The sequence below is a fragment of the Heterocephalus glaber genome, unplaced genomic scaffold (genome assembly GCF_053883595.1).
Source record: "Heterocephalus glaber isolate CG9 unplaced genomic scaffold, H.glaber_assembly_v1.0 deba00001428, whole genome shotgun sequence".
NCBI lineage: Eukaryota > Metazoa > Chordata > Mammalia > Rodentia > Bathyergidae > Heterocephalus > Heterocephalus glaber.
This window is the reverse complement of record NW_028258293.1, coordinates 20,517,019-20,540,053: the sequence shown is the minus strand read 5'-3', so window position 1 is coordinate 20,540,053 and position 23,035 is coordinate 20,517,019. Positions and strand designations below refer to the sequence as shown.

Genomic DNA, 23,035 nt, shown 5'->3' with positions numbered 1-23,035 from the left:
TCTACCACTATCTAAGGGCCCTCAGTAGAAACCAAGAGGAGTGTCTTAGGCCTGTCTGCACCACCATCTATAGATTTAAGACTGTTAAATAGGAAAAAAACAAATTTAACTAAGATTGAGTATGCATGGTCCAAATAACAAGGCTGTAAGAACCATTAGCAATGGTGCTGGTCATGGTGGTGTATACCTGTGTAATCCCAGCATGTACGAGGCTGAGGTAGGATGATTGCCACATGTTCAAGGCCAGTCTGGACTTAGACAGTGAGTTCAAGGCCAGCCTGAACTACATAGTGAGACTTTGTCTCATAAAAACAAAACACAAAACAAAAAATGAAGCATTAGCAATGTTTCCACAAGGAGGATTAACTAGGATGTCCAATTCCAGATTGCTGACCAGGCTCTGCATGGCCCAGATAATTTTTGGCAGATCTTAGAAGCACAGTTTTTGTGTTACATCCCTCAGTATTTTATACTGGTTGGCATTTAAGTATTTTCCTTTAGGAGCAGACATGGTTCCACCCCCCCCCCGTTTTGTTTTTTAGGAGTCAGGAGGTCTAATCCCTTCCAATTTTGTAGAGCCACTGCTGCTAGTGAGTCTGTGCCATTTGTTGTAGACTTTTAGCAAAAGACAGAGCTGGTTGAAATAGTTAAGAATATGGTGAGACCCACAAACTCTGTACCAGTCTCCACTGTTATCTCTAATCCTATCAGTAAGAGGATAAACTGGATTGTCTTTGTGTGTGGGGGGGGGTATCACTTCAGCTGGAATTGAAACCAGGCAGAAGCCTTTAAGAAGGTCAAGCAAAAATAGGTGTTAGAAGGACAGTGAAGAAAAGGGGCTTCTGGCAGCACAGGGGCCTATAATCCCTTTGGTTGCTAATGTATTAAGTGTGTCCACACTTAGAGAAATTGGACCCTGGTCCTGTAAGGGACTGAAAGGGAACCTGCTGCTGTTTTGACTGTGTCTGTTTTATTTATGAGTCAGCTTTCCCTCATCTAGATATAAGTAGTACTGTCCTCCTCTGTGTGTGAACTGGGCACAAGTAGTTCCTTTGGGAACAATTTGCCCAGCATGTGGGATTTAAAATCTGGGCAGTTTTCTGTAAGTCTGTAGTGGGAATTGCCTATTTGCATGACTAAATGTTGGGCTGGAACTGATTTTAGGTTTCTTATGTATGTGGGTGCCATGACCCAGTAGATCTTAGGGAGATTAATGTTTATGTTATCAGTCTGTCTGTAAATGGTGAGAACAGAGTTACAGTGAAGAATCTGAGTCCCTACAGGTTTGGAAAAATGTGTGGGTGTTTGTGAGGTATTTATGTAAAGGCTTGAGGAGAATGAATTACCTATGGTAAGTTTAGCAGCCTCTGGAATCAACAAGGCAATGGCACCAATTGCCCAAAGACAGGCTGGCCAGGCTTTGGCTAACAGGTATATTTAAGCAAAGAAATAAGTCCCTCAAGGAAGGCTAAGGGGAACTCTTTCTTTTTCTGGGTAATAGTTAGAGCCATGATGGCTATCCTTTTAGAGCTTTCAATGATGCAAACGTCCTGCTTTGGTACACTACCATAGGTTCACCACCATTGGTTTAGAGGTTTGACACAGATCCTTAAGAGGCCCTCTAATATACAGGCCAGGAAATGTCTGTCTCTGAAATCCCACTCCCTTTTGGTCCATAGGGTCCCATAAAAGGGCTCAAGAGGAACTACTATTGCCCTTGGCTAGAAATGGTTTCAGCTTCTTGTCAGGCAGCGTTATCACTCACCCCCAAAAGCCCGTGCTTTTCTCAGACCTGTCTCTGAGGTGGAGAGGCTGTGGCTCAAATGGAGTATCACGTACCTCCACAAGGTCAAAATTATGGGCCATTTCTCTGAATACTTCTAGATATCAGGGTGCTCTGAAAATTTTCCTGGGTCTGCACTCATCTGTCAGAGGTCTCCCAGGGGAAAAATGAAAGGCACCTGAGCCTTCCTGGGTGTCCCTCTGGCTATTGCTCCCATCACCTGTAAAGGAAGCAAAGTGGGGTGTCGTCCCCCATTCCTGCACGGGGCGGGGGTCGGCCTCAGGATAGAGGGAACAGGAGGCCTCTTCAGGAAGTTCCTCCTGGGAGGGGAAGGGATGAGGACAGGAGGGCTCTTCAGGAGTTTTTTGGGGAAGGAGGGAGAGAGATCCCCTCGGGCTGAAGGGGTAAGGGTTGCCAGCAGGGGTGAGTTTATGCCACATGACCTGCAGAGGTCAGGATTGTCTTTCAAAGAATACAGCCTGCACATAGAGTACTTCAGACCATTTACCTGCCTTTTGCAAAATAAGTCTAGTTGAAGAACCATATTTGTTTTAGTTTTGTTTTTATTTTTTGGTACCAGGGATTGAACTTGGGACCTTCCAATTGCGAAGTAGGCAGTAGAACCAGAGCTAAATCCCCTGCCTATCCATATTATAATTGATACTCCCCTCCATCAATCATTTTTCTTTATTACCCAAGGAATAGCCAGGCCATCTGTGGGTAGAGATTAAGTGTTTTTCTTTTAGGCCTGAGGGCCAAACAATTTCAAATTGTTTTTTTTCTTTTTTTTTTCAGACATGGTCTTGGTATGTAGTTCAGACTGGCCTTAAACTTACTATGTAGCCCAGGCTGGCCTCAAACTCATGGCAATCCTGCTTCAGCTTCACAGGTGCTGGGATTCCAGATGTGCAACACCACACTTTAAGGAGTGGGCCACCACGCCTGGCCTCTTGTATGCTTTTTTATTTTTTTGATACTGGGGATTGAACTTGGGACCTTGCCCTTGCAAGGCAGGTGGCAGAACCATTGAGCTAAATCCCCCACTATGTCTTTTTAAATTAAATATTATCAATCATGTTCCCTATTGGGAGACATAAGTTTAATCTCCTAAACAAAACAAAACAAAACAAAACCCCCCAAAATCCAGCTATGTTCTGTCTCGAGTTTCCCCACAAAAATAAACTTAAGAACAGTGATTTTATTCCTGTCTATGCACTGTGTAACTATATATACTGACAAAACTATTGGTTTCCTTTTGTCTGGAATGCTCTACTTTGAATTTAAGCCAATGTAATCAGAAGCCAAAAATGATACACGCTTGTGGAGGTAGGCAGATTGAGACATCTGGGGAGGTTAGGGTATAGCTAGCTAGGTGGTACAGCACTTAACTAGAATATGCCAGGTCCTGGCTCTCTTGCCCAGTATTGGAGATAAAAAAGACATGGGATCTTTAGAGGCTTTAAGAGATTTATGTTTTATAAATTAAGAGTCTATTTTTCTCACAGTTTGCAACTAAGCCTGACACACATTAACCACAACTGGTAAACCTTTGACTTAAGTTGGGCAGTACTTTCAAAGATGGAACCCATGAAGTTAATGTGATCCAAGGGTAGAGTTAGAAGAAGGAAAAATTACATTCATACTGTAAGTAGTATAAATCAGCTTGAAATGAAGGAAATCATGCAATTAGCCACTAACAGAACAATAAAGAATTGTGCCTAAAGTTCTGTTAACACATAACTGAGAAGTCTGGGTCTAAGATTTGAAAACATTTTGAGTAACCTAATCATAGAACTCTTCTAAAAGTGGCTAAGCATAGTGGTACACACCTGTAATCCAAGTACTCTGGGAGGCTGAGGCAGAAAAATCCAATTCCAACCCAACCCAGGCTACATAGCAAGACCCCGTTTCAAAATAAAAAAGGACTAGGGAAGGCAAGTCAGTGTGAAGGCCCTGGGTTCAAAAAAGTATTTTCTAATTAAATTCTAACAAGTGGAACATTCACAATATCTCACTTTCCAGGCGGAAGCTGTGCCAGGTGACTAAATGAATTTAATTCTGGGTTCATGTGTCCTATGAACCTGTGAACTTTTGCTTTTTTTTTTTTTTTTGGTTGTTTTTGTGAGACATGGGCTAAATCCCTAAATTGCCCAGACTGGCCTCTAACGTGCGATCCTGCCTCAGTATCCTATAATGTTGAGATTACAAGCATTACACGATGCCCACTTAAGGGCTGAGTATCTTTTAAAATGTAGCTTTCTACCCATTTCATAATCATATAATCATCTGAAGAGCAAATAAGGAAATCAAGCCTCGTCCGATCCTCTCCATTTTTGTTAAGTAGGACCCAAATGTGTTACAGCAAGCAAACTTCCTCCTTCTCATGTTGCTCAAATACACACCTGGCGTGCCCTATTTAACAGAATCTATCTACACGCTGTATTTCCTCTTTAGCGGCCTGGTCGCCAATACTTCCTTGAATGGCTTTTTTCATTGATTTCGCGAAGGGTTGGGATGAGAGCCACAAGCAGTATTTCCACACATGCCACAACTAATTCGCACCTATTCTTAACAGATTCAGGGGGCTTGGCTCGATGCCTTTCCCAACCCCTGACTTTTCTAGTTCTCAACACACAAGAAGGAAACAACGTACAAAAGAACGCAGCGACAGCCTTTCAGTCGACTTCAACTGAGCTGAGACGTCCACGAATGCACCAAAGCATCCGCAGTGTCCCAGCGGAGTCCAAGGCCACGCCGCCCTGTGCCAAGCTCTGCCGGAGGTGCAGCAGGAGCGGAAGCCTCGCCCTCTGGCTGCCCCGTGATGTCCCCGGCAGCCGGAGAAGCGCAGGCTGGCTCGGAGACCAGACGCTGGCACACAGCAGCTGTCGGGAAAGTAGAAGCCTCGCTCAGGACCACGGGCCTCGGCCGGCACAGAGAGCCCCGAGGGAGCGGGTAGGTCTCCCGTTGTGCCCTACTCCTCTTTACTCTCCCCTCCCGATAGGACAACGCTCAGCAATGGCAAGGCAAAGCCCGTCGAATCCAGCACTCTGGCAAGCCCACCGGGAGATCCAAAGCCGCCTCCTCGCCCCTGTGGGGAAAATGGCGCCTGTCACCCCTTCTCCCTCCCGGGTAATCACAAGGACCAGCCTCCCTCCCTCGATACAAAATGGCGGCTTCTGCAGGGGCCCCAGAATCGGCATAACTTACTTGTCAGTGAGGTGGAGTCGGTCAGGGATGGGCGGTTCTACCAACCAGTCAGACTCGGGAGGTTTGATTCCGCCCTTTGCGGGAGCCACTCAGGCGCGAGCTGGAAGGCCGGGGTGATATGATGTCACGAGGAGGGGCGTGACGAAAGGCGGTTCCTTTACAGGAGGCTAAATTTGGACCAATGGCTAGCAGGAAGAGTCCCATGAGTGACGTAAAGATAGCCCAATGGAGGCTGGGGGCGGGCTTCAAACACGCTATGCGTGTTGCTGGGCCTGGGGGCCGGGCGGCTGTTTCCTGTCCTGGTGCATGGTGGTCGGACGAAGGAATTGTTGGAAAATTTTCTCGGAGGTTCGTATATAAATGTGTTTTTACCCAGTGTGCATTATTCTCCGCCCGGCCGCCGCCCTCAGCGCGGCGGCGCGGGCCCGCTTGGGCCCGGGCCCCGGCTCCCGCTCCTCAGCCTTGGCCGCAGGCCCTTGCCGATCCTACGGCCGCTTCGGTAGCCGCGCCTGGGCAGAACCGGAGTTTATTAATAACCTGCGACCGCCACTCTGGGGCGGCGGAGCCTTTCTCGCTGAGGACGCACCCCCCACTCTCTGTCTCTGCTCGTCGCGCCCCGCCTGTTCCCCTTAGGGGACCGCCAAGGGGAGGGAGAGGAGGGGAGGGTGTGTCCCGGCCCGACCTCCTCGCGGAGCGCCTTCTCCGAAGAGCCGAGGCGAAGCCGCACGGGGTGGGACGCCCGGCCCACGGCTCGCACCGGGCCCAGCGGGGGCGCGGGCTGCGGAACTGGCCGAGGGCCACTCGGGACCTCGCCTGCAGATCGCACCCAAGATTTCCTCAGATCGCCAGCAGATTCCCTGTGTCCCTCGTATCTCCTTTTTTAAAATATCGCTGAGGCCTAGTAGTGAATATTAAATTTAGCAGTTTATTGTTCCCCTCTTTTCCCAGTTTTAGTCAAGAGTAAACAGATCGTTACAGTTCCTTGTAATGTTTTATTGTGAGTTAGCCAATTTTTTTCCCTTCCTTTTTTGCTTTTATAACATTTTCCCCCACATTACAACGAAGTTTTAAAAAGTAGTAAAGAATACCACTGCCAGCCTATTGTTTAAAATCAGCTTCTGCCTTTGCTTTCAAAGTGTCTAAATCAGCTGGCATAGTGAAGTGGGAATGTGATAAACTGTAGATTGCACCCTGGTCTTTGATCTTACTAGAAGATACCGTACGAACTTGTGTTTTTCTGTAGTTAGAGAAAACCAGTGTGATAATTTAATACTTTTGCCGAGTACGTGATTTATTCATTGTTAGATGTTTAGTAAAACAATGTGATGAAGAGATCGTCTCAAAGCACCAGTAAGATGAATAAGTAGTTTTATCCTGCCATATTTTGATTGTTTGGAAACTTTTAAAAGTGAATTGGCTGTACCAATATTTCCCCTCCTCTATCCCCCCTCCCTTACCGGAGATCGAACTCAGGACCTTGCATTTGTGAGGCAAGGCGCCATTGAGCTAAATCCCCGGCCCTCCTCTGTTTTTTAAAAATAACAACTTTTTTGTGGGGTTTTTTGGTACTGGCGCTGGAACCCTGGACCTTGCGCTTGCGAGGTAGGCGTCAGATCACTGAACTAAATCCCCGGCCCTAAAAATATCAACCTTTTTTTAACCTAATTCACATACAGTTAACCATTTTAAAATGTATAGTTAGTTAGAAGAGTTTCAATATATTCAGTTAAACATTTACTTTATAAATTTTTTAATTTTTCTTTTTTTTTTTTTGGTACCAGGGATCGAACTCAGGTCCTTGTGCTTGCGCAGCAGGCGGTGAAACCACTGAGCTAAATCTCCGGCCCCTATATTTTTTAATTTTTTAGGGTTTTTGAGATGGGGTCTTGCTCTGTAATTCAGGCCAGCCTTGAACTCACCATGTAGCTGGGGCTGACCTTCAACCCACAGCAGTCCTTCTGCCTCAGCCTCTCAAGGGCTGGAATTACAGGCGTGTACCACCGGCCGTGCCAGCTCATTTGTTTCATATTTTTTACAAAATTTTTGTTGTTTTTGGAGACAGGGTCTCACTGTGTAACCCAGGCTGGCCTCGAACTCACAGTGATCCTCTTGCCTCAGCCTCCTGATTTCTGGGATTACAGGTTTGTGCTATCATCCCAGCTGTACATTTATGAAATCAGGCCCACTTACAGATATCAACAGTTAATTTTAGGACATGTTCATTACCCCAAAAAGAAACTTTCTCCTCATTTCTTCTCACTGCCTCCTCCCAATAGATTTGCCTGTTCTGGACCTTTCAAGTTATTAGGATCACATGATATGTGTGTGTGAGTGAGAGAGAGATAGAGAATGGTTTTTGCTTAGCATACTATTTGCCAGATTCATTCCTCTTATATGAGTACTTTAATTTCTTTTTCCTGCCAAATGATATCATGGACATAGCACATTTTGTCCATTCATCTACTGATGGACATTTGGGTTGTTTCCATCTTTTTTTTTTGGTACCGGGGATCACCCAGGATCGAATTCAGGACCTTGCGCTTCCCAGGCAGGCACAGAACCACTGAGGTACATCCCCAGCCCTGGTTGTTTCCATCTTTTGGATGTAATGTGTCATGCTTTTATGGAAATTTATGTATCGGTTTTTGTGTGGACATAGGTCTTTATTTCTCTTGAGTATGTATACCTAGGAATGAAACTGATGGGTTATATTGATAACTGTATGTTCAACCTTTTATTTATTGATTGATTTATTTAGTTTTTTGCTGTGTGGTTCAGGCTGGCCCTGAACTAACTCTGTAGCCCAGGCTGACCCTGAGATCCTCCTGCCTCAGCAATGAGGTTTTTAAACCTTTAAAAGAACTATCAAATAAAAAAAAAGAAAAGAAAAGAACTATCAAATTGGTTTCTGGGGGCTGGATGTGAGCATGGTGGCCCACACCTATAATCTCAGCACTTGGGAGGTTGAGGCAGGAGGATCACCACAAGTTCAAGGCTTATCTAGACTATGATTAAGTTGAAGGCCACCCTGAACTCTTGGCAAAACTTTGTCTCAAAACAAAAGAAAAAACTGGCTTCTGAAGTGGCTGTACCATTTACAGTCCTCCCCATCAGATACAAAGGTTCCACTTTCTCCACACCCTTGCCAGCACTTCTCAGTCTTTGAATTTGATTTGCATTTCTCTGATGGCTAAAGATGTTGAGCATTTTTCAAGTCCCCTTATCAGATAAATGATTTGCAAAATGATCAAAGACCTTTGCTGAGCATTGAAATATCACTCTGAAGTAGTTTCATTTGTATTCTTTGTAGAAAAATGACCTAACTGGATTGGAGAAAAGTAATCTGTTCAGCTGTTATTCCTTATTTAAAATGTATATATCCTTCATGATCATTTGAGAATTTTCTGAGTCTTGAGGTTTTCATCATTACTTAGTTTTCAGGGTTTTTTTTTTGCTGGGTTGGGGGTGTGGGGGGGTTGAATCCCTGACCTTCACACTGAGCTACATCCTCAATTTTTTTTTCTTCTTCCTGGTACTGGGGATTGAACTCAGGACCTTGGACTTGCAAGGCAGGTGTGGCGCCACTGAGCTAAATCCTGGCCCAAGTTGGTTTTGTTTTTAAATGTAGATTTAGACTGAGAACCCTCCCTCTTTCTCAAAATAGTTTTTGAAAATAGTGAACTCTTTATATATTTTCTTATAAATCTATAATCCCATTTTAAAACAATGCCTCAGTGGAAACTCTATACCCTGTAGAAATACTTGTCCATTATTAATGCATGCAGACATTTAACTCCTAACTACGTTTCTTTCTTTCTCTCTCTCTCTCTCTCTCTCTCTTTCTCTGTCTCCCTTCCTTCCCCTCCCCTCCCCTCCCCTTTCTTCCTCTTTTCTTTTCTTTCCTTTTCTTTCGGATTGAACTAGGGGCCTTGGGCTTTCGATGCAGGTGAAGGCACCACTGAACCAAATCCCCAGCCCATCTAACTGCATTTCTTAAAATTGCAGTCCAGGGTGGGCATGGTGGCTCATGCCTGTAATCCCAGCATTCAGGAGGTGGAAGCAGAAGGATCTTCGTGAGTTTGAGCCCAGCCTGGGCTACATAGTGAGTTCAAGGCCAGCCTGGAACATAGACCTTGTCTCCAAAAATCCTGCCCAAAAGCCCCCAAAAAATTCTCATCTCATTTTTGTAGTACTTAACTAACAGTGGCTATGCACTGAGTTCAGTGACTTGTGTGTTTTATGTATATACATTAAACTTACAGTCCTCATTACAAATCTAAACAAATAACTAAATTTACCCCTATTTTGTAGGTAAGTCAGCTAAAGTTAAGAGTAAGTTGTCCAACTATTACACAGTAAAGCTGAAACATGAACCTGTGACTGGCTCAGAAGCTCATTCTCTCAACTGAGATTTTCATTACCCTGTGGGATTTACAGTAACCTACCAAGTACTTTCCTTTTTTGGAGGGGGAAGCTACCGGTGATCAAACTCAGGTCCTTGCGCCTGCATAGCAGGCGGCAAAACCATTGAGCTAAATTCCGGGACCTCCTTTTTTATTTCACGTCAGATGGGTAATGTGCCAGTGTCGTAACAAGGTTTGTGGGAGGCACATCTCATGCACCACAGCATAAACACTCAGTCATCACACTCATGAACTGAAGGATCAGTACTCACCTGTTTAACATCTGAAATACAAGATATCAACTGGGCATGGGAGCATCTCACCTGTAAACTGCAGCTCTCTGGGAGGCTTAAGGCAGGAGGATTGACATTTTGACCCCAGCGTTGTAGGGAGACTCTTATCTCAAAATATAAAAAGCGTTGGGGGTGTAACTCTGCTCAGGCTCTGGGTTCAAACCCTAGTACAGGAAAAAAAGAAAAATCTGTGGTCCCTAGAATAATACAGTATTTTGAATACTGTACATAGGTATATCACTCGTGTTATTGTATTATTTATGCACATCCTTAATGATAAATACATTTGTCCCTGTATTAAAAATGTAATAGAAAAAAAAAATGTAATAGGGCCAGGGATTTAGCTCAGTGGTTCCAGCGCCTGCCTTGCAAGTACAAGGTCCCAAGTTCGATTCCCGGTACCAAAAAAAACCAAAACAAATCAGCAAACAAAAAATGTGATAATTTAAGGCTGGGGATTTCACTCAGTGGCACTGTGCCTGTCTCGCAAGCACAAGGTCCTGAGTTCAAACCCTGATACCAAAAAAAAAGAAATTTGAATAGTATGGATATAATAGTCACAAGAAATTGGAATAATTTGAATTAATAGTAGCTTATACATGATAAACACATACAGCAGAATATTGTACAAAGTGATGGACAGATAAACTTTTACCAGAGACCCCTGCAGTTAGGTTCCAGCACCCACCTGCCCAGTATACGACTCAGGCCTGAGGAAAAAAATATATATATACTAAGAGAATTGAGGCCGGGGATTTAGCTCAGTGGTTTCCCTGCCTGCTACACAAGCACAAGGACCCGAGTTCCATCCCCAGTACCAAAAAAAAAAACCAAAAACATACTAAGAGAACTAAGAGAAAAAGGTTGCCAGGATGACCAATGGTGGTCAAAACTGACAAAGGTGCTGGGCAGTCCCAGGCATTGACTTTTCTTTCTTTTTTTTTTTTTTGGTACTGGGGATTGAACTCTGGACCTTCCACTTTCGAGGCAGGTGCCGGAACCACTAAGCTAAATCCCCGGCCCCCAGGTATTGACTTTTGGCAGTCAATTGGGGTAAAGGCAAGCTCCGAAAACAACAACAACAAAAATTTTAAAAAACAAACAAAAAAAGGCAAGCTCCGTACAATTTCTATGGAAATTAATGTAAACAAGGCTCATAAAGGACAAGACAAAGCATTCTCTCGAATTAGGAACAGAATAGACAAAATATGTGGTTATAATTAGAACATTGTCCTCCTAGTCAGAAGCTTTTAGTTGTGGGAACCAAATTTGGGTGCGAGTTACTCTGACCTTGACATGTAGGCTTCAATCAGACCCCTCAAAACAAGCCAGTTGAGGGGTTAAGTCTTTACAGCCTGCTTTGGGCATAATCAATTTTAAAGTCCTCTGCACACTAATCTTGCCTCAGGGTGGTAATTAGCCAAAACTGCCTACCAGTTTTATTAATTTGTTCATCAGATATTTAGTAAGCTTGTATTATGTGCCAGGCCTTCTCATAGGTATTGAGAATTCAGTGGTGAACCCACAAACCAGGATCCCTCATACCATAAAACTTTAGACTTCAATTACAATTCAGATAAGAGCTAAGAAGAAGATAAAGAGATTACTGTCCTAGAGAACAAGGGGGTGGTGACAGAACATCCCTATTTTACAGTGCTGGGAATCAAACCCAGGGTGTTGCACATGCTAGGCAGGTGATCTACCTCTGAGCCACATCCTCAGTCCTGAACATCACCTATTGTAGATAGAAGATGAAACCAAACTGTACATACATGTTAAAGGAAGAATTAGATGTTTTCTGGGAAATAAAGACAAGCATGGCTGGATATATGCAGGTTTAGTGAAAGAGGACAGTTACAAAGCACTCTGTAATATGAGTTGTGATGAACTCATTAGATATTTGTTATGTGGCTTCAGAAATCCAAAGACCTGTAAGACTCAGTTGAGTGTAACAGTCATATTAGGTGAGTATCTCCCCTTTCCCTAGGGATGGAACCTACAGCCTTCACACTGATATACAACATCAGCTCTTTTACAATTTTTTTTTTAAATTTTAAGGCAGAGTCTCTCTAAATCACTGAGTTGCCCAGGCTGTGCTAGAACCTGTGATCCTTTTGCCTTGGCCTCCCTGAATCCTGGAATTACAGGCATGCACCACCACACATGAACAGGCATACATATGCAGCCATATATATGGCTTCTTTTTAGTAGTAGTTTGTCCATGGTATAGATGAAGATCTAAATGATAATAGTGGTTGATGAAGTTATAAGTAACTACAGACCAGATTGGAAAGTAGCCTAAATGTCAAACTGAAGAACTAGATTTAGTTCTGTAAGCTGTGTGATTATAAAATACTATAAGGAATTTTTTTTTCTTTTTGAGACAGGGTCTTGGTATGTAGTTCAGGCTGTCCTTGAACTCACTGTGTAGCCCAGGCTGGACTTGAACTCACGGTGATCCTCCTGCCTCAGCCTCCCAAGTGCTGGGATTACAGGCATGCACCACCACGCCCAGTTTAAGGGAAGAAATTTTTAAATCAGAAAGCATTCTATCCAGAGATTAGTTTGTAAGGATTTTAAGTTTTTGCTCTACTTTAAAAGAACCCAAACTAGAATGGGTCATACTTGAGATTTTTGTTAAAAGGTGGTACTGAACAGATCCACAGACCAATTCTCAGAGAAAAGGCTGACCTTTTGTCAGAGTTTGGCAAACAAGTATATGTTTGCATATTTAAATTAAAGCATTTAAAGTATATATCTTGGAGAGGGGTATTGGATATTGAACCCAGGCCTCATACATGGCAGGGAAGCACTCTAAACTACATTTGTAGCCCATTTTAAAATTTAATTTTGGGATAGTGTTTTGCTAAGTTGCCAGGCTGACCTTGAGCTCACCGTCCTGCCTCAACTTCCTGATTAGGTGGGGTTACAGGAATGTGCCACCATGCCCAGCAGTATATATCATTTTTATAGTTCCCTTCTTTAATCTCTTTTTTGTGGTACTAGAGATGGAACTCAGGACTTTGCGCTTGGGAGACAGGCACAGTGCCACTGAGCTAAATCCCCAGCCCTTAACCTCTTGACTAGTAATCTATCTTTTATATCAGGCAGAACTTCTAGTGTAATATCAGTGCTAGAAAAGATTTGAAGCAAGCATACTTATTCGGTTGCTGGTGGTAATGCGGTTACTTTTAAGAAGTTCTGGGGCGGGGTTTAGCTCAGTGGTTTCGCTGCCTGCTGCACAAGTGCAAGGACCCGAGTTTGATCCCAGGTACCCCCAAAAAAGAAGTTTGACACACAGCTGTGTGTGGTGGCACATGCTTATAATCCCAGCACTGGGAGGCTGAGGCAGAAGGATCGCTGCCAGTTCAAGGCCAGCCTGGGCTCCATAGTAAGCTTAGGTCCATCGTGAACTGCACAGCGAGACCTGTCTCACACCTCTCTCCCACCCCCACCCCCCAAAAGTTATGACACATGAGGTAGGAAGATTGCAAGTTCAAGCTCAGCCTGGACAATTGAGCGACTTAGCAAGACCCTGTCTCAAAATAATAAATTATTTAAAAATTGATGGGAATGTACCTCAGTGCAAAGGCCTTAGGTTCAATCCTCAGTACCCCCCTCTGAAAAAATACTAGTAACAACATAGCTACTCCAGAGGCTGAGGCAAGAGGATCTCAAGTTTAAGGCTACCTGTATACTGCGGGCCATGGTGATGCATGCCTGTAATCATGGCACTAGGGAGACTAAGGCAGGAGGATTGCTGCAAGTTCAGGGCCAGCCTGGGCTACATCGCAAGACCTTGTCTCAAAAATAAACCAAAGGGTAGGGATAAGTGAGGCCTTGGGTTCAATTCCCAGTACCCAAAAAGTAAAATGACACCAGGAGTTGGCAATATAGCTCAGTGGTAGTGTGCTTGCCTGGCATGTTCAAAGCACGCAGAAAAAACAAAAAAGTGATGACAACAAATTATAATAACCATACAACTGCTCATTTTTTTTTTTTTTTTTTTTTTTGGTACCGGGGATCGAACTTGGGTCCTTGCGTTTGCACAGCAGGCGGCGAAACCACTGAGCCAAATCCCCGGCCCGACTGCTCATATTTTTAATCCATTAATCTTTTTTTTGTTTGTTTTTTGTGGGTTTTTTTTTTTTTTTTGGTACTGGTGATCGAACTTGGGACCTTTCGCTTTCGAGGCAAGCAGAGGAACCACTGAGCTAAATCCCCGACCCTTTAATCCAATAATCTTAATCCTGGGAGTTTAATGATGTAGTCTACTCTGCTTTTCAAAAAAAAAAATTTTAGTTTAAAAAATGTTTGTTGGCCTGGGGATTTAGCTCAGTGGTTTTGCCGCCTGCTGTGCAAGCACAAGGACCCCGAGTTCGATCCTTGGTACCAAAAAAAAAAAGTTTGTTTGTTTTTTGGTACCAGGGATCGAACTTGAGACCTTGCGCTTACAAGGCAGGTGGCAGAACCACTGAACTAAAGCCCTGGCCCAAAAATGTTTTTTTAAAAAATAAAATAAAATGGGCTGGGGATTTAGCTCAGTGGTTCCGTCGCTTGCCTTGCAAGCACAAGGACCCGAGTTTGATCCCTGGTACCAAAAATAAAATAAAATAAAATAAAATAAAATTTATTTAAAACTGATAGATAAGACATAATTGTACATATTAATAGGATGATATGATAAGTGAACACATGTAGTAATGTTTAAATCAAGGTAAACATCTGTTTTCTCAAATATTTATAATTTCTTTATGGTGAAAACTTTCAAAATACTTTCTTCTATCTTTGTGAAGTGTACAAAACATTGCTGTTGTTAGTAATCACCCTACCGTGCAATAGCATAGCACAACTTCTTGCTCCTCTTTGTGACGTAATAACCAGTGATTAACCTTTTTCCATCTCCACCTCCCTTTATTATAGTGAATCGCCATTAACCACCATGCTTATTTCAAGTTCTGTGAGATTTTTTATTATTTATTTTAATGCTGAGACTCAAACCCAGGATCTCATATATGCTAGAAAAGTACTTTGTCATTGTCAAAATGTTTGGTTTTTGAGACAGGGTCTCACCATGTAGTTCAGGCTGGTCTTGAACTCACTATTGTAGCCCAGGCTGGCCTCCAACTTGTGAAGATCCTTCTGTCTCAGCTTCCTGAGTGCTGGGATTACAGCCCTACACCACCACACCTAACCAATAAAAAAATTTTTTTTCTTTTTTTCGGGTACCAGAGATCGAACCCGGGTCCTTGCGCTTGCGAGGCAGGCGGCAGAACCACTGGGCTAAATCTCCGGCCCCAATAAAAAAATTTTAATGGCAAAATACATGCCTGGTAAAAAAAAAAAAAAAAAAAAAATACATGCCTGGTATATAATTTTAAAATGCTAACCAAATGTGGTGACGCACACCTGTAATCTAACACTTGGGAGGCTGAGGCAGGAGGATTGAGAGTTGACAGCTAGCCTGGATTTAGCAAGTTCAAAACCAGCCTGTGCTACATAAGCAAGACCCAGCTGCTTCGACTGGAATATGCTATTTGGAGGAGGATTTATTAGATTTATGCTGCAGTATGAGGGAAAACCAGGCACTAACTGACCCCCAGTGATCTGTGAGAGGCTGCTTATATAAGATGCTTACAGGGTGTGAAGGACCCCCTCTGTTTCTTGACTGAGGGCTGCAGAGGGGTGGAGTCATCCATCATGAGTCTGTGACTGCAGTATCTCCTGGAGCTGTCAGGGAGGCCTGATGTAGCCATGCTGGCTGCAGTGTGCTGGAATAGCCACAGAAAAATAAAAAGTCCCTCTTGGGAAGTGTCAGGCCTTCTCTTCTGTATCAGAGCCTCCTTTGCACAAGAGACCCCTGAGATGGCTCAGGAGGAAAGACAAGAAATGCAGAGATCAGGGCTGACGATGTAGCTCAGTGGTACAATAATCCTCCTGCCTTAGCCTCAAGTGCTGGGATTACAGCCATGTACCACCATGCCTAGCAGAGATTCCAAGAACTTTTTTTAAAAAAATTAATTTTATTGGTACATTTTAGATATACAAAGCCCAAGAACTTTTATGGCCCTTCAGAGCTGTTTCATTTAACAATGTCGGATAAATTATTGAGTCTCAAAAGTGTTTTGTAAATATAAGACCTGCACATTTATTTCTGACTAGAGGCAAATGTTTTATGCATGTATATTGCCCTGTTCAACATTTTTTTAGGACTAGGTGTACTTTATTAGCGATGTTAAAAGTTGTGCGTCAAGAATTTTGTAGTTGTTTAGGTCCGGTTAGCTCAGTGGTTTCGCCGCTTGCTGCGCAAGTGCAAGGATCCAAGTTCGATCCCTGGTATCAAAAAAAAAAAAAAATTTTGTAGTTGTTTAGCATTGTTTTGTTTTCCTTGCCCATGACAAAATAAGCAATTTGAGTCATAAAATATTAACATGTACATTGTTCATCTGGGGGTAAAGTACAACTGGCACTGTAATTTAGAGATGGCAGTGACACTTCGTTTTGGCAGTCCTGGGGCTCTAACCCGGGGTGCTGTACCACTGAACTGTATTCCTTGACTCCCTGTTTTACCCAGAGCCTTTCTAAGTTGTCCTGGTGGAACTTGAACATGGAATTCTCCTGCCTCTGCCTCCAGTGGTAGGATTACAGGTGTGTGCCACTGTGCCCAGCTTTAAACGGCACACTTTTTAATAGCACCTTCCAAAGTGGTGTTTGGAATATATCAAACCTTCTCTTTTGGGCCGGGGATTTGGCTCAGTGTCGCCTTTGCCTGCCTCACAAGCACAAAGTCCTGAGTTTGATCTCCAGTACCAAAAAAAAAAAACCAGGGCTGGGGATTTAGCTCGGTGGTTTCACTGCCTGCGCCTGCTGTACAAGCGCAAGGACCTAAGTTCAATCCCTGGTACCAAAAAACAAAACAAAACAAAACAAAAAAACCCTCTCTGCTGCTTCTGTTCCTCAAACTCCCTAGTGGTCCTGAGAACAAACCAGGGCATACCTGGCAAACTGATCTGTTATTAAACTGTGTTGTTAGTGCTACTTTCTAGAGGTTTAAGATTTTTGTTTTTTTTTATTTCGTTTTGTTGTTGTTGATTTAGTACTCTTTATCTTGCATTTTATGTGAAATTTCATCTTTTAAAAACTACATAAAAACTTTATGTACTACGTAAAAACTTTACAAAAACTACGAAAATTTATATCCTTAGCAGTATTTTATGGTTCATAAGCATTATTAGTAGCATTTATTTCACATGCATCATTCTTTGTTCTCAGTTACCTGTATTTTTCTTCCAGGTAGAAAATGTTGTTAGCCCAAATAAATCGGGATTCCCAAGGAATGACCGAGTTCCCTGGAGGAGGGATGGAGGCGCAGCATGTCACCCTGTGCCTCACAGAGGCAGTGACTGTGGCAGGTGAGCAGTGACAGTTGAAGGGATCTTGTGGGTCTGGAAATATCATTTATCTAAAGGAAAAATTCTAAAACACTGTATTTACTTCCCTGGACCTCATTTAGTTAGCAATATCAGAAACCTAGGCCTTTCTATAAGCATTTTTAACTTGATATGAATTCTGGGTATCGTAGGACTGGGAAATATTTTTTAAAATGCTATGAGTTAAGCAACCCTCCTTTTGCTTAATGTTCATTTTTTAAAAATTTAATCAGCATGCCCATACTATGGTTATCTAAAGAAAGTAATTTTGTTTTGTAATAGATGGTGACAACTTAGAAAACATGGAAGGTGTAAGCTTACAAGCAGTGACACTTGCAGACGGCTCTACCGCTTACATACAGCACAACTCGAAAGGTATGCACCCCATTCACAGCTGATTGGTGAATACTGGTGATTTATAACCTCGGAGTTGGAGCCCCTAGCAACATACCTCCTTTCCAGTCTCTCCTAGAGATGCTGCATTGCATGTAATGTATTTTAAATTATTTCAATTTAGCCTGAATTCTGTTTTGATAATTGGGGATACCCTTTGAGAGATTTAGAAAATGCTCAAGGCTAGGGTATCAAAATTAGTTGGGTTGGTTCGTGTTCCTGACCCATTTTTAGTAAGACCTTTCTTTTTTACTTCAAGTTATTATTTAATGTTGTTACAAAACATAAAAGTGAAGACATTTGGTTTTGCTTAAATACCATTGTCTTTGAATCAGTGTTTACTTTGCTTCAGGAAATGGCCATATTCTAAATTCCTTGTTTTTATGGAAACCTACTGAGCACACTATAGACGGGACTATATAGCCCCCAGGGGTGAGAATGACAGTTGGCTTCACAGGCTCTGACACATCTGTGACATACACTGGCGTAGCTGTTCAGCTTCCCCATGGTCAGGGTCACTGCTACTAAGTGGCTCTGAAAGGTATATAGAGGATTGACTTGTGTAGCTTGCCATCATGAGCCACTCTTTCCTCTTAAATTCATCTTATTGAAACTGGAGGGGAGGAAGGATGCCTGAGGGAGGATTTTCTGCTTTCTGTAGGATCACTGGATGTGTTATTGAATTGCCTCAGAACGTTGAGGGAAGAATCAAGATGAACAAACATGAGCTTAAGTAGTGTATGTTTTTATAGTTGACATTATTTTGAAATTGTATAAACCTTTAACTTTTTTTGTACTAATTTATTGACTTGAATCATTTGTTCCAGATGGAAAACTTATTGATGGGCAGGTCATTCAGTTGGAAGATGGTTCTGCTGCATATGTTCAACACGTACCCATACCTAAAAGTAGTAAGTATTTAAGATACAACACAAGAAACCCTCCTGATTCTTAGACTCAGTATTTGCTGCTTTCCACTCTTTCTTACTACTTTAACTTGGCCCTGATTTCTAGTCTTCCTTCTGAAGAGGGAGATCAGTAGTTGCCACAGAGAGGACCTATAGAACATTTTAACTTAGTCAAGACTTTCTCTCAAATATAATGAAGAAGTTGTTCCTGGGGCACCCTCTGGAGATCAGAGGGCAGCAGTCCTAAGTAAAGGTATCTGTTATTTGAGCCAAATCCTGCATATCAACATATCATTCATTTTCCTCTTTTTTCTCCTTCTTTTAACTCTCATCCCCTTGTATGTATTCCTAAAACAAGTATTCTAATTCTTTTTAACCTTTAAGCATTTTCTTTCTTTCTTTCTTTTTTTTTTTTTTCCCAGTACCGGGGATCAAACTCAGGACCTTGCACTTGCAAGGGAGGCGGCAGAACCACTGAGCTAAATCCCTGGCCCTAAGCATTTTATTTTTTATTTATTTATTTTTTTGGTACTGAAATTACTTCACAGTTCAATGACTCATAAAGCAAGTATAGGCTGTTTTGTGTTTAATGGCTGTTGAGTCTGATGTTGCTAAGTAAGTGAATTGGAGTGTGCTGGAAAACCTGGGATCTAAATGTAAGCAATTCCTCTTGAGCAGGGGACAGTTTGCGTCTAGAGGATGGTCAAGCGGTGCAGTTGGAAGATGGGACCACAGCGTTTATTCACCACACCTCCAAAGGTACACTAACTTTGGAAATATGTGGACCATAAGAGACAAATGGAAATGAGGGGAAAATGAGACCTGCCCTTAGCTGCTGAACTGTTGTCATGTGAAAGAATTGTGTTTGTTCTTTGAAATACAAGTTGGCAGATTTGGGTACAGCTCAAGGAGAAACTTTATAACACTTCAAGCTGTCCAGGAATGGTTTGGAATGGCAAACACCATGAACTTCTGAGTCATACTGATAATGCAGTCAAATCCTGGTTTCCGTACATAATGATTTTTTTTTTTTTTTGATACCGGGGATCGAACTTGGGACCTTGCGCTTTCAAGGCAGACAGCAGAACCACTGAGTTAAATCCCCGGCCCTCCCTACATAATGATTTTGACTGTTATTTGTTAGGTGTTTATTTTTTTTATTTTTTATTTTTTGGTACCAGGGATCGAACTCAGGTCCTTGCGCTTGTGCAGCAGGCGGCGAAACCACTGAGCTAAATCCCTGGCCCAATTTTTTTTTTTTTTTAAATTTTTTGAGACAGTCTCACTATGTAATTTGGGCTTCCATGGAACTCACTGGCCTGGATCCTCCTGCCTCAGCCTCCCAAGTGCTGGAACTATAGGAATGCGCCACCACACCCAACTATGTTTTTTTATTTTCTTAATACAGGGAATCGAACTCAGGTCCTTGCACTTGCCAGGCAGTCCTGGCACCACTGAGCTACATCCCAGGCCCTGGCTGTAGTTTTTTATTCTTGTTTATCTCTTGTACTAAAGATTGAACCCAGAGAGTTTTGAGCTGTCTCCAGTCCTTTTTTAAAAAATTTATTTTAAGGGCTGGGGATTTTGCTCATTGGCACCGAGCCTGCCTCACAAGCACAAGGTCTTGAGTTGGATCCCTGGTACCGCAAAAAAAAAAAATTTTTTTTTTTTAAATTTATTTTGAGATGGGGGTCTTACTAAGTTGCTCAGGCTGGCCTTGAACTTGTGATCCTACTGCCTCAGCCTCCCACATAGCTGGAATTGCAGTCATGCACCACTGTGTCCAGCTCATTTGTTAGGTTTTTAAAATTTCCTGGTCCCTAAGGAAAGTGATAGTATTTCCCTGCACCTCAGATTCCCATTTGTACAGTGGGGGTGATAAATAGACCTGCCTTACAGAGTTTTTGTGAGGATTAAGTAAAATAAGACCTATAAAGCAGATGGTCCAGTGCTCATAGTAACTACTCAATAAAAATTAATTCCCCTGTACTTTAAATATGTAACTGCTTTTACTTTTTTTTTTTTTGGTACCAGTTGTCGAACTTGGGACCTTGTGCTTGCAAGGCAGGCGTGGGAACCACTGAGCTAAATCCCCGGCCCTGCTTTTACTTTTAATTTAATGAGTGAATCAGAACATGATGGAAAAGATTTTACCATTTATTTATTTATTTATTGGTACTGGGGATCGAACTTGGGACCTTGCGCTTGCAAGGCAGGCGCCGGAACCACTGAGCTAAATCCCCAGCCCTTTACCTTTAATTTAATGCCCTTCTCTTCCACTCCTTCAGATAGTTACGACCAGAGTGCACTACAGGCAGTTCAGCTGGAAGATGGTACCACGGCCTACATCCACCATGCAGTGCAAGTCCCGCAGTCTGACACCATCCTGGCAATTCAGGCTGATGGGACAGTGGCAGGGCTGCATACCGGGGATGCCACCATTGACCCTGACACCATCAGTGCTTTGGAACAGTATGCAGCAAAGGTATGGCATTTTACAGTGTCAGGATTGTCCCAGGGGCTGGGATGTAGCTCAGTGGTGGAGCACTTGTCCAGCATGTGGGAGGCCCTGGGCTGGATCTCTAGCACTATTTTTTTTAAAAGTCTCCCCCTCTCAAGACAAAGTCCCAAATACAGCCTTTTTATTTTTCATGAAAAGAAAACAAAAAGCACTCTTATCAACTTACCTACTATAAAGAAATAGTAGAAGAAAACTAAGTGGGCCAGGCATGATGGCACATGCCTATAATCCCAGCACTCAGGAGGCTGAGACAGGAGGATCGCCACAAGTTCAAGGCCAGCCTGGGCTACATAGTGATTTCAAGGCCAGCCTGAACTACATAGTCTCAAAAAAAACCGGGGGGGAATGGAGTAAGGTCTTATATAGGAAACAAATCTACAGCAAGTAACACACAAAAAGATATTCAAGAATGAGTACCATGAGAGGATCTGAGACGAGAGCTGGTGGAGCCTCTTCCCAACTGGGGTTGGAACGACGAGGAACCCAGGCTTGCTTTCTCTCTCAGTCTTGAAACGAGGATCTTGGCCAACACCTAGAAGTGTCGACTGTCAGAACTTGATCTGAGTGTCAAGCACCCCTGGGAAAGAATCATTTTTATTTAGAAAGCAAAACCTGTGCCGCTGTCCTTTCCTTCCAGACCCATGCCCACCTTAGGACTTGAGCCCCACTTGCATTCAAGGACAACTTCTGCCTGTCAGACCTCAAGGGGAGGATTTAAAAACCAACTCAGGGACATAAGGGTGGTTATGGGTGTTAGGCCATGGCAGGGCTATTTTTTAATATACTCAAAGGTTGTAAAAAAAAAAAGAATGAGTACCATAAAAGAAATAACAAAATATTTATGAATTAAGAAGTAGAAATTAGAGATTAGAAAAAGTGAAGGAAAATCTCAATAAGGTTTTATGTTAAAAGGTCTGATTTTTGATCTGAGTATGATGGCATTGCACCTGTAACCCCAGCTATTCAGGAGGCTGAGGCAGGAGGATCCCTTGAGTCCAATAATTCAAGGCCAGTCTAAGCAGTATGGTAAAACCTTGCCTTAAAAGGTGAGGGTTGGAAGGCTGTATTTTTTTCTTAGGTTGAACATGTATTTCTCATATAATTTAAAAGGTTTTTCCTTCATGCTTTATTTGGGAGATATTCAGGCATATACAAAAATAAATCACCTACCATAGACTATTGTGAAAATATGAAATTTGGGGCTGGGGGTATAACTGAGTGGTAGAGTGCTTGCCTAGCATACATAAAACCCTGGGTTCAATCCCTAACGCTGCAAAAATAAATGAAACTTTTTTAAAGTTTTATTTCATTCCTGTAGGTGTCCATTGATGGAAGTGAAAGTGTAACGGGTACTGGAATGATTGGAGAAAATGAGCAAGAGAAAAAAATGCAGGTATGTAAAGCTGCTTCGCATATGTAAGAATTTCTCTGAGCATTTCTAGGCCCTTCTGTGGATGGATGAAAGCAGTAACAGAAAACTTGTTACCAGGCTGGAGATTTAGCTCAGTGGCACTGTGCCTGCCTTGCAAGTACAACTTCCTGAGTTTGATCCCTGGTACCACAAAAAAAGAAAAAGAAAAAGAAAAAAGAAAATCTCACCAATTCAGAAAAACTGTGTATGTATTAGCCAGGAACTTTCTCAAATTACCGGGGTCCCGAGGTTCACCCATTGTGGCAAACTGGCATTACAGAAATAGAAAGATCACAGATGTCCAGGTGAAACTTGTGTTGCAAGAATCCAAGGCAGTTTCAAAGATCCAGGGATCTTCCAACTGCCCCCATTCATGGTGGTGGATCCTTTATCTGGGACTCCATCCTTCCTATGACTCACTCTTGCTACTTTGCTCTTTGTATGTTTTAGTTTCTTCTACTTGCATAGTGGTACACCTCTAATCCTAGTACTCTGGAGGGCTGAGGCAGGAAAATTGCAAGTTTGAGCCCACCCTGGGGAACTTAGCAGAACCTGGATAAAGAAAATATGATATTTATATACAATGGAGCAGTATTCCGCTATAAAGAAGGATAAACTTGAGTCATTTGTAGGAAAATGGATATGCCTTGAGACCATAATGTTAAGTAAATAAATCAGACACACCA

General features: G+C 42.6%; 2 protein-coding genes and 1 non-coding gene across 18 annotated transcripts in view; 1 reads left to right on the top strand and 2 right to left on the bottom strand.

Moving 5' to 3' along the window:
- LOC106009942 (uncharacterized) overlaps positions 1-23,035 on the bottom strand; it is a 132,164-nt gene that overhangs the window by 45,900 nt on the left and 63,229 nt on the right. For 3 of the 10 annotated variants that reach the window (XM_087211707.1, XM_087211705.1, XM_087211706.1), the window contains one exon: positions 21,356-21,470. In XM_087211707.1, coding sequence (XP_087067833.1) covers positions 21,356-21,470 — 115 coding nt within the window. Of the gene's footprint in view, positions 1-3,872; positions 4,666-4,990; positions 5,091-9,716; positions 9,851-14,254; positions 15,458-15,807; positions 16,020-21,355; positions 21,516-23,035 lie in introns of those variants that run through there. The other 7 variants (XR_015451454.1, XR_015451453.1, XM_087211709.1 and 4 more) reach the window with 7 other exon arrangements.
- Positions 4,581-23,035, top strand: part of Znf143 (zinc finger protein 143) — a 56,418-nt gene continuing 37,963 nt past the window's right edge. The window contains exons 1-8 of one of the 7 annotated variants that reach the window (XM_087211702.1): positions 6,989-7,131; positions 16,261-16,334; positions 16,980-17,098; positions 17,399-17,491; positions 18,337-18,420; positions 19,093-19,176; positions 20,706-20,902; positions 22,257-22,331. In XM_087211702.1, the coding sequence (XP_087067828.1) occupies positions 16,987-17,098; positions 17,399-17,491; positions 18,337-18,420; positions 19,093-19,176; positions 20,706-20,902; positions 22,257-22,331 (645 nt within the window). In that variant the 5' untranslated portion in view covers positions 6,989-7,131; positions 16,261-16,334; positions 16,980-16,986. Of the gene's footprint in view, positions 4,740-5,215; positions 5,339-6,948; positions 7,132-7,379; positions 7,559-16,260; positions 16,335-16,979; positions 17,099-17,398; positions 17,492-18,336; positions 18,421-19,092; positions 19,177-20,705; positions 20,903-22,256; positions 22,332-23,035 lie in introns of those variants that run through there. The other 6 variants (XM_087211701.1, XM_087211704.1, XM_013074605.3 and 3 more) reach the window with 6 other exon arrangements.
- Positions 9,553-9,655, bottom strand: LOC147828000 (small nucleolar RNA U13). Its single transcript, XR_015451525.1, has one exon. It is a non-coding gene; the product is annotated as a small nucleolar RNA U13 (small nucleolar RNA).